General features: G+C 41.6%; 1 protein-coding gene across 1 annotated transcript in view; it reads left to right on the plus strand.

Moving 5' to 3' along the window:
- TENM4 (teneurin transmembrane protein 4) overlaps positions 1 to 13,384 on the plus strand; it is a 358,077-nt gene that overhangs the window by 309,500 nt on the left and 35,193 nt on the right. Inside the window, exons 22-23 of the mRNA XM_030461389.1 lie at positions 1,131 to 1,285; positions 5,276 to 6,153. Coding sequence (XP_030317249.1) covers positions 1,131 to 1,285; positions 5,276 to 6,153 — 1,033 coding nt within the window. The remainder of the gene's footprint in view (positions 1 to 1,130; positions 1,286 to 5,275; positions 6,154 to 13,384) is intronic.

Genomic DNA, 13,384 nt, shown 5'->3' on the forward strand with positions numbered 1-13,384 from the left:
TCAGGTACTCATGTATTCCAAGCAGAGTTTTCACTTGCATAAAAAACGGTGTTACAGGCTCCTACATTCATTTACTGTTCCTTTACATTCTTTTAGTGTCTTTAAGGCACTCCAATATTATGCTGAGTGGCGTTCTGCCACCGTAGGTTAGATGAGATGGATGACTCTATTAGTATCTGTGGAGTTATTTTTTATTTGCACTAGCATAAAAGAGAGGTGAATGGGGCCCTTAACTTCTTTTTCTGCCTTAGTCATGGACTTTCTCCGTGACCTTCTGTTATTTTTGCAATATGTAAAATTAGGATGATCACAGTCACAGACTGCTATGAGGTCTAATTAGTAAGGGTAAAGCACCATGAAATCCTCTGATGGAAGATGCAGAGTAGATCTAGCTTGTGATAAAAAAGATTAACAGAGGTTATGCTAACATAACAAATACTTGAGAAATGATGCTTAGGGAGAAGTGAAATGGCACCTACCTGCAGGGGAGGAAATGAGAAGCAGCAGTCTGGAACTGTTGGTGGCAGACCTCAAATCCACTGACAGGAGAATGTCTACGAAGGAGGTTTGGACAATGAAATTAATCACCTAGGAGAGTTCAGAAACATGTTAAACACTATAGATTAGCAGGATTCTCCTAGGAAAATCCTTTCCACTTTTTTCATCTGAAATTTTGATTGACCTAACAGATCTTTCACAGCCTTTTTCATTGCCATTTTCCAAAGATCCACCAGTGTAACCTTTCCATGTGTTTGGCTTAATATTCATACCATGAGCCATAACACCATATTTCTGAACATGCAAAACCTGTAGTTAGTAGAAAACCTTTTCCTTTCAGCAGTTCACTGAATGTCATGCCCTTTCCCAGAAGCGAGAACAGATTTCTAAATTGCATCAAATCCCAGTTGGGAGAACTTTCCATGGAATGGTGGCCAGGCCAGAGCACCTGATAGCCACAACTCTCTCATGTCCAACTCTCTTCTCATCCATTTTGAATGCCATAAAATCTCTTGCTCCCAGCCAAACCTTTGGTCTCTTTCATGAGCGTCAAACCAGACATCATCTTCTGTTCATGCTGTAGTTGTCCCGTTGCTGTTTCTTTCTGACTGTCTTGCTTTTTTACTCCTCAGGAATCACTGTAGACAAGTTTGGGCTGATTTATTTTGTGGATGGCACTATGATCAGGAGGATTGATCAGAATGGGATCATCTCAACTGTGTTGGGTTCCAATGACTTGACATCTGCTCGGCCTCTCAGCTGTGACTCTGTCATGGACATTTCTCAGGTAAGCTGATGTTTTGGTTGGGTTTCTACAGAACTGAAGCTTAACACTATGCCTTAACACTTTTGGCATGCTCTGTGCCTCCCCAAGTTTAACGAAGAGGTAGAGCTGAAGGAAAATTACATCTCCACATATTTTGTGATATGAAAATAAATGACTGGGTCACAAAGGTCCCATAAATACTGAAGGAAAGACCTAGCTGACCTAACTCGGAGATCTCTGAGGACAGAGATTTTACAGCTGTGCTAGCTACAGAAGAGGCTTCTTTCAGAGCTCCCAGTCATCTGGGAGACAAAAATTCCTGGGAAATCAGGTTTTATTAGGCTCATTTCTCAAGAAACTGGTTGCTTTAAACTAAAAAGATCAGGCAGCCATACTCATTTTAGTGGGGCTATAGGCCATGCTCCATTATAATGACTTAGCTAACCATGGGGTTTCTTCTTTCCTTTCCCCAATCCTAATTTGGCCCAGCACAGTTTTAGACCTGAATCAAATTAACATCTAGGAAATACTGATTGGAGGCTGTGGTGCCAAAATTAGCAGCAGCAGGAAAACAAGAATCTTGAATTGCATCAGATTGCAAATTGGTTGCAGCTACCATCATGCTGGGCTTTTAAGTCCTGCTGCTTAAAGGTGGAGGGAAGAAAAAAAAAAAAAAAAAAAAAAAAAAAGAGAGAGAGAAAAAAGAAATCTCAGCATGATGATTGCTTTACTTCTGGATGGCACAGAAGAGAAATCTGTTACAGCCCAGCACTCAGCTTGGTGGGGCACTGACCAACCTGTCAAATTGTGCCAGTTCTGAGACAGTGTCCTTTGAAACCTTTGTGCCACTTGTTGTTTGCCTGGCTACAGGGATGTAGCCCTCTCCTATGAAAATATAGATCATAGCTGGAGGGCTAAATACTGTTATTCAGACACAATAGATGTCAATGGGGTTTCCTTTTTGTAACTACCTAGGTAATTTCCATGCTCCCGTATGGAATCTGTTCTTCTTGCTTTTCCCTCTAATTTGAAAAGATTATTCTTGCTTCTTTGCAACTGTTTCCCACTGTCTGCAATTTATGAACAAGCTGAAATTATGAGTTTAAAAGCTCTCATGCCTTCTACAGAAGCTAATTTTTCTGGTTAAAGGCCATCTTGTAGTATGTTTCTCATCTTGCAGGCATAGTTTTTTTCCTTATCTTAATTTCAGGGGCAGATTTAAGAAGACCATTGTGGATTCAGGCTTGAAAAATTCTTTTCGTGCAGGTTAGGTTCCTTATGTATATAATGATGTTGTATTTAAACACTTGTGAGATGAGCTAAAAATGCCTCAGCTAAAGACTCTTTCCCTTCATAAAATGGTGGGAGCTGCTCTTAGATTAATTCGATGCTGTGATAGTCAGATTAACCTGTAGTCTTCTGGATGGAAGCACTGAAGAAAAATTTAATTTAAAAAAAAAAATCCTCAACCTACACCAGGAAAAGAAAACCCAGCTTGGGAAGTAGCTTTTTAGCATTTACAGTGGCTAGAAGAATCTTTTCTGTCAGGTCCCTGAGGGTGCCTGGGACATGAAATATTTAGCTGCCAGTGTTGACAAGGAATGGTTTTTAAGGAATTGAAAATTCCCTTGTCAGTTCAGAATAAACTCTGCTCTTGATGCTAACTCAAGGCTGTGGAGCTTAAAGACCACTGGAAGGGATGGAGGCATGCATTATTAAAGAGAAAACCACAGGCTATAATGTTTTACTACAGGAAGGGTTAAAATAGGCCAGGAGCTGAGAGCAGAAGGTGATTTTGCAAAGAGACAATCAGACTAGGCAGAGCTCAGCACACAGCTCAGCCATGAAAATGAGCTTCACAAGCCCAGCTATTAGAAGGCACAGTGAACTAAATACCTAAAAACTGAAAAGGGATGTAAGCAAGCAGGAATAGAAACATCAAAAGATCAAAAATAAAGCATGGCTGTGGCAGAGATATTCAGCTACAATCTTTAAAAATAATAATCTCTTGTGTGATTCTAGGTCTCACCTTCTTTCTTCTTTGTTCTTATTAAAAAAAAAACAACAAAACAAAACCAAAACAATAAGAGATGGTTTGATGGGCTTGAGCCTGCCAGGCATCTACTCCTACTCCTTCCAATGAGGTTGCCATCTTATGAATGCAAAATACCCCCCACACTTAATCACTTTAGACAAATGAAAAATGGCCAGTGGAAGAGGAAGGTTTGCAGCAAAGCAACAGGGTGATCCTGGAATTATTGCCCAGCCTTGAGTGTGCCAGACCCCAGAGCTCTCCACCATTTCACATCATGTGTTGGGTAACAGAGAAAAAGCCCACATAGGTATGGGGAGAATGGCACAAGGTGGGGAGCTTCCCAGTTAACCAAGAGATATCAAGTCCATCTGCTCTAACTTCAGGTTGCCTGGCTGACTGAAAGGGAGGATGCAATCAGAAGAGCTGTGTTTTTTCTTTAATTAGTTGAGAATCTATTTAAAAGCCTGGCTGGAGGTGGCCAAGGGCATGCTTCACAATTGTTTGTTTCCTGCCACCCTTCACACCTCTTCTGTGAGGAATATGCAACATAAGGAAAGCATTGAAGAATTGCTTGCTTCCCATCATCACAACCCTGGTGTTGTTTATTTTTTTCTATACAAAACTGAAGCAAAAATAAAACAATAAAATAACCCACACAGCTTACAATTTTTTTTTTAATTAAATTATTCTGAATTCTGTTGGTAAAGGTTTCATAGGTTTGACAACTAAAAGATCAGACACACTTGAAAAGATAGAATATTGCAGGAGGGCTAGAAATGAGGAGAAGAAGAGGGAGAAATGAGAACTTCAGTGCTCTGACTTGTGGCATTGCCAGTCATTTTTTTTCATATATTTGTGTATACAGATTATCAGTGTAGAACTGTGATGTATCACTGTTACTTGAACACATTCTTCCATTATGCTAAAGAAAATGAGAAAAACACTGTGAAGACAGAAATATTTTATTTTACAAATTGAACTGCCTGAATTTCATATGAATTGCTATTTTGCATTTTTGCAGCATCAGGCAAAAAAATAGGTGGTTATGTCTTGGGCATACACACAGTCTGCCACAGCTGCCAGTTTTGTGTCTATCCCTCCTTGTCATTTACCCAGAGGATTGGGGCCACTTGTCTGGAAAATCCTTTAGTAAAAAGATCATTTTTTTGCTTGACTGCTTTCATAGCACTTCACCCAAAATTCTCCATCCCCTGTCTCTGCCATCAGGTGCAGGCTCCATCAATTCAAATTGCTTTGCATGGTTTGGAGAAGGGAAATCCCACATGAACCTTTGGGCTTTCTTGTTCTCTCCTGTATTCTCTGGGTACTGGTGCCCCTTCAGAGAGCCCCTGGCACCTCACACCAAGGTGGAAAAGAAAAGAGAAGCCATGGTACAGAGAAGGAGCTGAGGGGAGCCCATCTCTGTCCATCACCTTCTTCCCTCTGTGTCTCCTTCATATGACAGGGAGCTAAAGCCCCCTCACCCACACCAGGGTTGTATCCTCTATAACCACCATACCAAGCACTAATAATTAGTTGTGTTTCTTTTCTATGAAAGGAGGTTGTAGAATAGTGATTGGTCTCTCTCCCAAATTACAGGTGATAGAATAAGAAATGGCCTCAAGTTGTTCCAGGGGAGGTTTAGATTGAATATTAGGAACAATTTCTTCACCAAAAGGGTTGTCAGGCCCTATAACAGGCTGCCCCGGCCAGTGATGGAGTCACCATCCCTGGAGGGATTTTAAAAGCCATGTGCTGAGGGCTGTGGTGGACTTGGCAGTGTTGGACTAACAATTGGACTTGGTGACCTTGAAGCTCTTTTCCAACTGAAACAATTCTACGATTCTATGATTCCTTTACACTTTCTCCCATTATTCCGTGTTGAAACATCATCATCACCGGGATTGATTTCTACCAATCATGCAGTGAGGAAAGGTCTTGCTGTAACGATTTCCTTGTGTTATTTTCTCATTCAGGTTCGTCTGGAATGGCCCACGGACCTGGCAGTCAACCCGATGGACAACTCACTCTACGTCCTCGACAATAACGTTGTGCTCCAGATATCTGAGAACCACCAAGTCCGCATCGTGGCCGGGAGGCCCATGCACTGCCAGGTGCCAGGCATGGATCATTTTCTCCTCAGCAAGGTGGCAATCCATGCCACCCTGGAGTCTGCTACTGCCCTGGCTGTCTCACACAACGGTGTCCTCTACATTGCTGAGACTGATGAGAAGAAGATCAACCGCATCCGGCAGGTCACCACCAATGGAGAGATTTCTCTGGTTGCTGGTGCACCGAGCAGCTGTGACTGCAAGAATGATGCTAACTGTGACTGCTTCTCAGGGGATGATGGCTACGCCAAGGATGCCAAACTCAACGCCCCATCCTCTCTTGCAGTGTGTGCAGATGGGGAACTGTACGTTGCCGATCTTGGAAATATCCGAATCCGCTTTATTCGGAAAAACAAACCCTTCCTCAACACGCAAAATCTGTATGAGTTGTCCTCACCCATAGACCAGGAGCTCTACTTGTTTGACACCAGTGGTAAACACCTTTACACTCAGAGCCTCACCACTGGAGATTATCTTTACAATTTTACTTATTCCGGTGACGGGGATATAACCCTGATCACTGACAATAATGGCAACTTAGTCAATATCCGAAGAGATTCCACGGGGATGCCCCTCTGGCTGGTAGTGCCTGATGGCCAAGTCTACTGGGTGACCATTGGTACCAACAGTGCACTCAAGAGTGTAACAACACAGGGGCATGAAGTGGCCATGATGACATACCATGGCAACTCAGGTCTCCTTGCCACCAAAAGCAATGAAAATGGTTGGACAATGTTTTATGAGTAAGTATATTAGAAATATTACGCTACAGACTTTATTCTGTGTTCTCTGAACCATGCAAGATTGGTAGAATTAAATTCCCTGGATAGACTTACTGTCCAAATAAAATGGCCAGAACAGAGAATATAGATCTCACTCAACCTCTTCATGCTAGAAGTAGGTGTGTTAGAGTTTGAATAAGCTCCCTTTACCCAGTCAAGATTTTCTGCTGAGTTTTTCTAAGTCAGCTCAGTAATTTCAACACTTGGTTGTCCTTAATTGTAGTCAGGATGGGGGATTAAACTGCTTGTCAGAGAATTTTGCTTGGCTTTGTAAACCTTGGAAGTGTGAAAGTACCATCAGATCCTCTATTTTTTTTTTTTCAGCATTTCATCTACTTCCTATGCTGTGGTGTCTTTTTTGATCTTATTTCAAATGGCTGATGTAGAATGGTGACAGGCAATGACTAATGACAGCATGCTCAGAAAACAATTCTATAATTAATGAACTGCTCTGTTTCTATTGTGATTGGCCTGGCTACGTTGTAAAAATAGTTTCAGACCTATTCAAGACCAATCCTGCACCAAAGAGTTTTTGAGCAGAGAGAAGACAGGTTGCATTGAAAAAACCAGAGATGGCAGTGACTTGAAGATTTTTGCTTCTTTTTGTATTACTGTTAGCAATTCCCTGCTTATAAAACCATGAAGGCAACACACTTCTGATGTCAAATAGGAAAGAGATAGATAGCACAATGAAGGGCATCTAGAAGGATGGTCTGCGAATTCATCCTGCTGTTGAGAACCCTTTCCCCTCCCTCTTCCTTAGTTTCATTCCTGTTTTCAAGACTAATGTATTTGAAATGCTCCTTTTAGTGCATAATTTCACATATGGTTTGAATGGTTACGTGGAAGTATTCAGCTACCATAATAATAGATCCATTGTAAGAGCCCAGTCTGGCTAGAATAGAAAGTTTCCAAGATTACAAATCAAAAAACCTGGGGAAAAAAGGAAAAGGAGACTCAGAGAAAGAAAGCTGGCTAAACCCACATATTCCTGTATTAGACATGCAGTTGCTTTGGTTCTTTCTTTAAAATGTTCCAGGATCAGTTTCAAATTTCTTTACTTAATACTCACTATTCTGCTCCTGCCTCAGAAAAAAAACCCCAATGGAAACTCTGTGATGAACCTTTTGAAAGGTTATTTGCATTCCATCAATGTTCTGCTTGCAATTACTATAGCAATATTCCTCAGTGAATCAAAGTTAATACCCTTCATCTCTTACACTGAATTTGATTGAGGGAGGCTTTAGGGAGGAAAGATGGGGTGTTTATCTCTACAGGAGTAGAAGTCTGCTCTATTGTCAGGACAATCGTGCTAAGTCAAGGAGGTATTTTCTTTTTTCCAAAGAACCCAAGAGTTCCTGTGCTTGAAAACAGATGTAGCCACAGACATGGAAGCAAACTAAACATTACAGCTAATGACCATCAGATTTCTACTTCAAACATATTCTTTTATTTAAAAGTGTGAGTGAAAATCTGAAGGAGATAAAATGTGGGAGAAGTTAAAATCAAACTTGCTCGGTGGATATATTTGTAAGAGTGATTCTTTATTTCTTGCTATCAAACAAAACAGAGCATTTGTGAATGTCATCATTCTGGTCCTTTTATGCACTTCAGAAGAGTCATAAGCAAGCTTTATAGAGCTAAATGGAAGGCAGTATTCTCTGGTGGATAAACCATGGAAATCTTGGCTGAGCAAGTCAGCACTATATGATAGCAGAGCATCACTGAAAATAGAGTTGAGAATGTGTCTTCAGAGATCCCTCATCCAAACCTGTGATCAGTTGTCTCCATTTAACTGTTCCTGACAGATTCTGATGCAACGTTATACAACTGCAGGGTAAAGGTCTATAGCTGGATTAGTTACCTCTGCCTTCCTTTATAGGAAAAGGGGAGAAACAGGTGCTTTCAAGGTGAGTTTCTTAGTAGTCAGGTCAGGTATCTGCTTCAGGATGAGGTAAGATCAGTTGCACTCTGAAAGTTTCTCTTTGTAAAGGTAGTCCAGAGTTATTAGCTTGGATACAGATGTTTACACACTGTAGATGTCTACAGTTTGTCAAATGGATCCTATCAATGGCATCTAAGTTATTGAAAAATATTCCTAATGATAACAATTTATTTACCTGTCTTATTGTTATTGCTAGAAGGCTTTTTTATACGTTTGATCTGTCTTCCTTGCTTGAATCTGCTTGAATCTTGAGTTTTGTCCTATCCTGTCCTATCTCATCCAATCCTGTGCTTACCTGTCCACTAAGGACATGGAAAGCATATCAGTTTGCTCTTCCTCTCAGCAAGAACTTGCTCTGTAATAATTCTCAGCAAATAATCATCACTAGGGAATGATCCATTGGGCTTGTTTTAAGTGAACTGGAAGGGACTGAGTCTACCCAGACTTTGCATGCATAGTCTGGGAAAAAAAAAAAATCAGAACTAATAAAATGAGGTTAGCAAATAAAGGTGAGATACTTAGATTGCTTGAGCAAATAAAGGAAAGATAGTTAGATTGCTTGATAAAGTAGGTTTCAGATAAGCAAACTATATTTTTACACAGTCTAATGCCAGAGTACACTTGGAACAAGTCAAATATTAAGAATGAGGCTGAGCAACTTCTCATAGGTTGTAGTGAGCAAAGCATCAAGTCATCCAGTGTGATTTCTCAGTATAATTCTATGACAAATCTGTCTAACTTGATGCTTCAATGGACAAACAAAATGAATACATTTGCTCATCCCACTTGTAGTGGTTAGTCAGAAGCTGATTTTGTCCCAATACAGCATTTATGAGACTTATATTGTCAGTTCTGATGTTCTGAGTTTATGAAGGACAGGGAAAATTGGTGCCTGTGCAGAAAAACACTAGAAAAATGCATTCATGGGGAGAAAGTGCTTTATACTGGACAACTTGATCTGTTTATCTAACATAAGATGGGGAAGTGCCTGGATCACAGTCTGTCAGCACAAAGCTGTCACCTACAGAGAGATTCTTAATCTACCCAAGAAAGACTTGAGAAGGGTAAGGAGCTGGAAAGCAAAGCTAGAGACATTCAAGTTGTCAGGAAGGTGCAATTTTATTAAAGCTGAGATTACCTACCAGTAGAGCAACCAACCATGGGAAGCAGGATATTCTCCATTTCTTGGGATCTTGCCTTAAGATAAATCCTCACCAGAGAGAAGATTTGCATGAGTCAAACACAAACTGCAAGGCTAAACATGGGCATGTCAGAATAAAATCTAAGTTCCTTTATATCCAAGAAGCCACAGAAGATGTTATAAACCAAAGCAACATTCAATACCTTCACATTATTGGGTTTTCTATCATACCATCAGGAAATTCACAGTGGGGAAGTGATTTAGATAAATCCTGTGATCATGAGCAGCTGGATGGTGTTCTGAGTACTTTTCAGTCCTGGCTGAAGGGGAAGGTGAAGCTCAGATTTCTGTTTTGCTCGTGGCCAAGGGAATAAAGGCAACAAATATGATTCTGAGGATAAGCTTCACGTTTCTCCCAGCACATAACAGTTGTTTGTGGGCCAGGGCAAGCTGCTCACCACTGTTTAAAAAGGTAAAAGTAAAAGCAAATTCAACTGCCAAATTTACACTGCCCCAGTGGCCCCATGAAGAACATCCTCATAAAATTTACTGTGCCTGGCTGTCTACAGAGGACCATAAACCAGGCACCAACATGAAAGAGCACTGGAGTTGCAAGAGTAGCAACACTAGGTGTGTACATGTCCAGCATCTCTGGTTCTCCTTCAGTTGTTGCTCTTACCAGGGCATTTCTCAGCCTCTGACATAGGCTGGGAAGAGCTGTGACATATGGGCACATGGGTGTGACTCTAGAGAGGAGAAGGAGGTGGGATATGTTGACATGGTAGTGGAGGTCTTCTTCAGGACAGGGTATCCAAGTCCTCCAAAGGTTCAGGCTGGGCTGGCAAGTTGGTTCTTCATTTCTGTAGGGCAAGAAGATAGATGCTGTCCCCAGGTGGTGACAAACTTGCTCACAGCCCTTACAGCTCATATTTTCATACATCCACACCTGCTGTAATGATCTTGCTTTACTGGATTTAATGCTGAGTAAGGGTCAGTACATAATGGTGTGTAGTTTCCCTTTCTTTTGAGAGTGAAACTTAGCTCCCTACAATAATTAGCCTGTCCTCAGAGGCCTATCTAGGACTTCTGTGAGGGTTTTAGCATTATATAGACCTTCTCTGCCTCTGCAGAGGGCTTGACATTTGCTGTCAATTAATGCAATTCAGCTCAGCTTGTCCAGTAGCTGGATTAAAGATTTCTCTTCCCATTGAACCTGTGACAGTGATAATCAGCAGCAAAGGAAGCTGATCTGGAAACTCTGCCAGGGAACAGCTTCTTGTTGTTCAGCTCCTCCAGTCAAAGACAAAGGATGCTGTGTGACTGCTTGCTTCTTTGTTGTAGCTGCTTTTTCCCTTGACCTGGAAAAAATATCTACCAGCCTTCACAAAGTTTCTCACCAGCTGCCATTTATCTACTTTAGAATCCAGAAATTCTTTATAATCCGTTTGTTTAAAGCAAGAATACAGCAATGATCTTGATTAGCTTGTTGAGATGGTAGCATTGTACATAAACCCCATTTCCTTCTGAGCCAAAGTCAAACCTTCTACACATTATTTAGCCCTGATGAGGCACCTGGGCTTAGGTCCTTTGTGTCCCCAATTAGTTTCCAAGATCACCTCCTGCCATACAGAATGAAACACTCACATATCACTGCAATCAAGCCCAGAAATTCAAAACTTTCTCATGGGGTGCCCAAGAAGTGGTTCCCAGCTGCCTGGGGGGGTAAAGGGAACCAGCTCTCCATAACAGGAGCTTTCACTCAAAATGTAGGATGGTGTTTTACAGATAGCCCAACTCTGCCAAACCTCACACACTGTCACGGATGGAAGGTAGGAGCCAGCTGGACTGAGCATGAAGGAGGACCTTGAATGGCTTCCCAGTGACTCCCAGCACAAAGCAGAGGTCCCATCCCAGCACCATCAGTGTTTGGTGCCCCAGATAATGCCCTGGTGTCAGTGAATGGGGTAGCAGAGCTGGGCATCATGCTCAGCATCTACCCCACAGTGAGTCTGCCTCAGAGGTGGTGTAAAGGCTTTGTAATTTTTTTCTCTTAGTCACAAACAAAGAGGAACACTTCTTACCTTTAGAGGAGCAGCCACCTCTTGACTCAAAGACTAGCTGGCTTACTGCAGTAATAGCATCCCTTGATCACCCAGTGATATCTCTGGTCATATGCTAAGTTTATGGGATTTAGTGGAGTCCTTGGTTTAAACTCATTCAAGTCAGGGTCTCTTTCAGCTCCTGCTGCAGACTGGAAAATACAAAACACTTTTGGCTTTTGCTGTCCCTCCTCTTTTAACAAGATTTATTTGCTCCACAATTTCTTCATGAGAAAATAATTAGATCCTCCTCATTGTTCCTCTGAAGAAGTCACAGTGAAACCTTGGCAAGTTCCATGATAAAATAATACTTCTCCAGTACTCTCACTAAGCTGTGAGGTGATATTTTGAGGTGCTTTTTCAGGCCTGGCCTGAAATGAATGCCTGGTGCCAGAGTTTATTTGAGAATCAAGGGAATTACGGGAATCATAAAAACTAGAAGGATCTTTCTCTGGACATTTGGTCAGCCAGAAAATTCTGCAGACAGTGACTGCAACCTGGCCATGTGTCATTAGAGAGAGGACTGGCCTTCATGCATATTTGAGTAGTATTGGTTTGGCTGTTACAGATTCATTTTTAATGTTGTGTTTAATGTTGTTTGAAAAATTGGGAAGAGGAGAGCTTGTTCAGAGGCAGCGGGTGTGTGTCTGTATAATCACATGCAAAATAGAGTTTGTAAAGTCCATTAGGACACTTTGGCACTAAGTGCAATATTATTATAGTGATTTTTTTTTTCCCATCTATTTGACTTGTAGTTTTAAAAGGATGATGGAATGTAAAAAAGCTAAAGTGAGGAAACCCAGAGACTCAGACAAGGAATTGATTTCTGAATAGGCAGTACTTAGGATGCTTCCCTTTAATTCCCAAGGCCCGGGTCTCTACACAATTGTAATGTGATAAATGAAAGCTCTGAATGTTTACAAGCTAACAATTAGGCCTCATAAGCACCAAATACCATTTTAATTCTGTGCATTGAACCTTAGCTAAATACATTTCCAATTGGGAATGGATGGCAACAGCTTCCTTTGCTGGCCTAATAATTGTCACTGTAATTGTAAGTGCTGAGTCTTTGCAGCAGGTTTGAATGGAAGGCAGCAGCTGTGGTAGCAGGTGATGAATTCATCTCTCAGAGTGGCTGCTGTGTGTGCTCCTGTGTCTCAGCATTTCCTTAATTCTGGTGCTTTCAGAGCATTTGGAAAACGTGGGAGTCTTAAGCTGTGATGAAAACTGGCCCAACCCTAAATCCCAGGGCTGTGGAAACAGGCACTATGCAACTTAGCTGCAAAATGAGGTGGCTGGGAGAGATATATCTTACTGCAAATACCAGGCACACCTGCAGCTACAGAAGAGCCAGTTTCTTGGCCTCCTCTCCGAGCTGAGGATGTGCCCTGTAAGTGCCTTTATAGGGCTGAAAGCAGAGGTAGAAGGAGCCAACTCATTTAACTGATTTAATTTCTTTAAGCACGTTATGTATTTGGGAATTTGAAGCTTTCCAGCTAAAGTGTCCTGGGAGACTGTGGGTATGTGATAGATGATACAAGGTATATGCTGTGCAATCTAAATCAAGGGAAATGGGGAAAATTCTCCAGCCTCCAGCAAAATAGAAAAGAGAAAAGGAGCTGCTTGCCAAGAGGAAGGTGCTGTGCATGTCCATGCTAACCAGCTTCCAGCACCTCCTCTTGCATTGCAAAAGGTTTAGTCTGGACGTATTTTATACCTCATCTGCCACCAATTAAAAATCATAATAAAAACAGGAACAGTCTAATTGTGCAGCTTTCTCACCTTTCTCCCTTTATAAAGCATGAGCTCCTTGCAGCTGGAACTAGGTGAGCTGTCACCCCCAAAGTGAGTGTTGGGAAGGTCCCTCCCTGGCTTCTGGGCAGAGGTGCAGCAGCTCTTGAAACACAGGAAACACAGATGGCCCAGGTTACTTCTGATGGGGGCTAATGGGGTGACTAAGGAGGTGCCAAAAATCTAACGTACACATGAAGGCATCTTAAACCAATT

This window comes from Calypte anna, chromosome 1 (assembly GCF_003957555.1).
Source record: "Calypte anna isolate BGI_N300 chromosome 1, bCalAnn1_v1.p, whole genome shotgun sequence".
Lineage (NCBI taxonomy): Eukaryota > Metazoa > Chordata > Aves > Apodiformes > Trochilidae > Calypte > Calypte anna.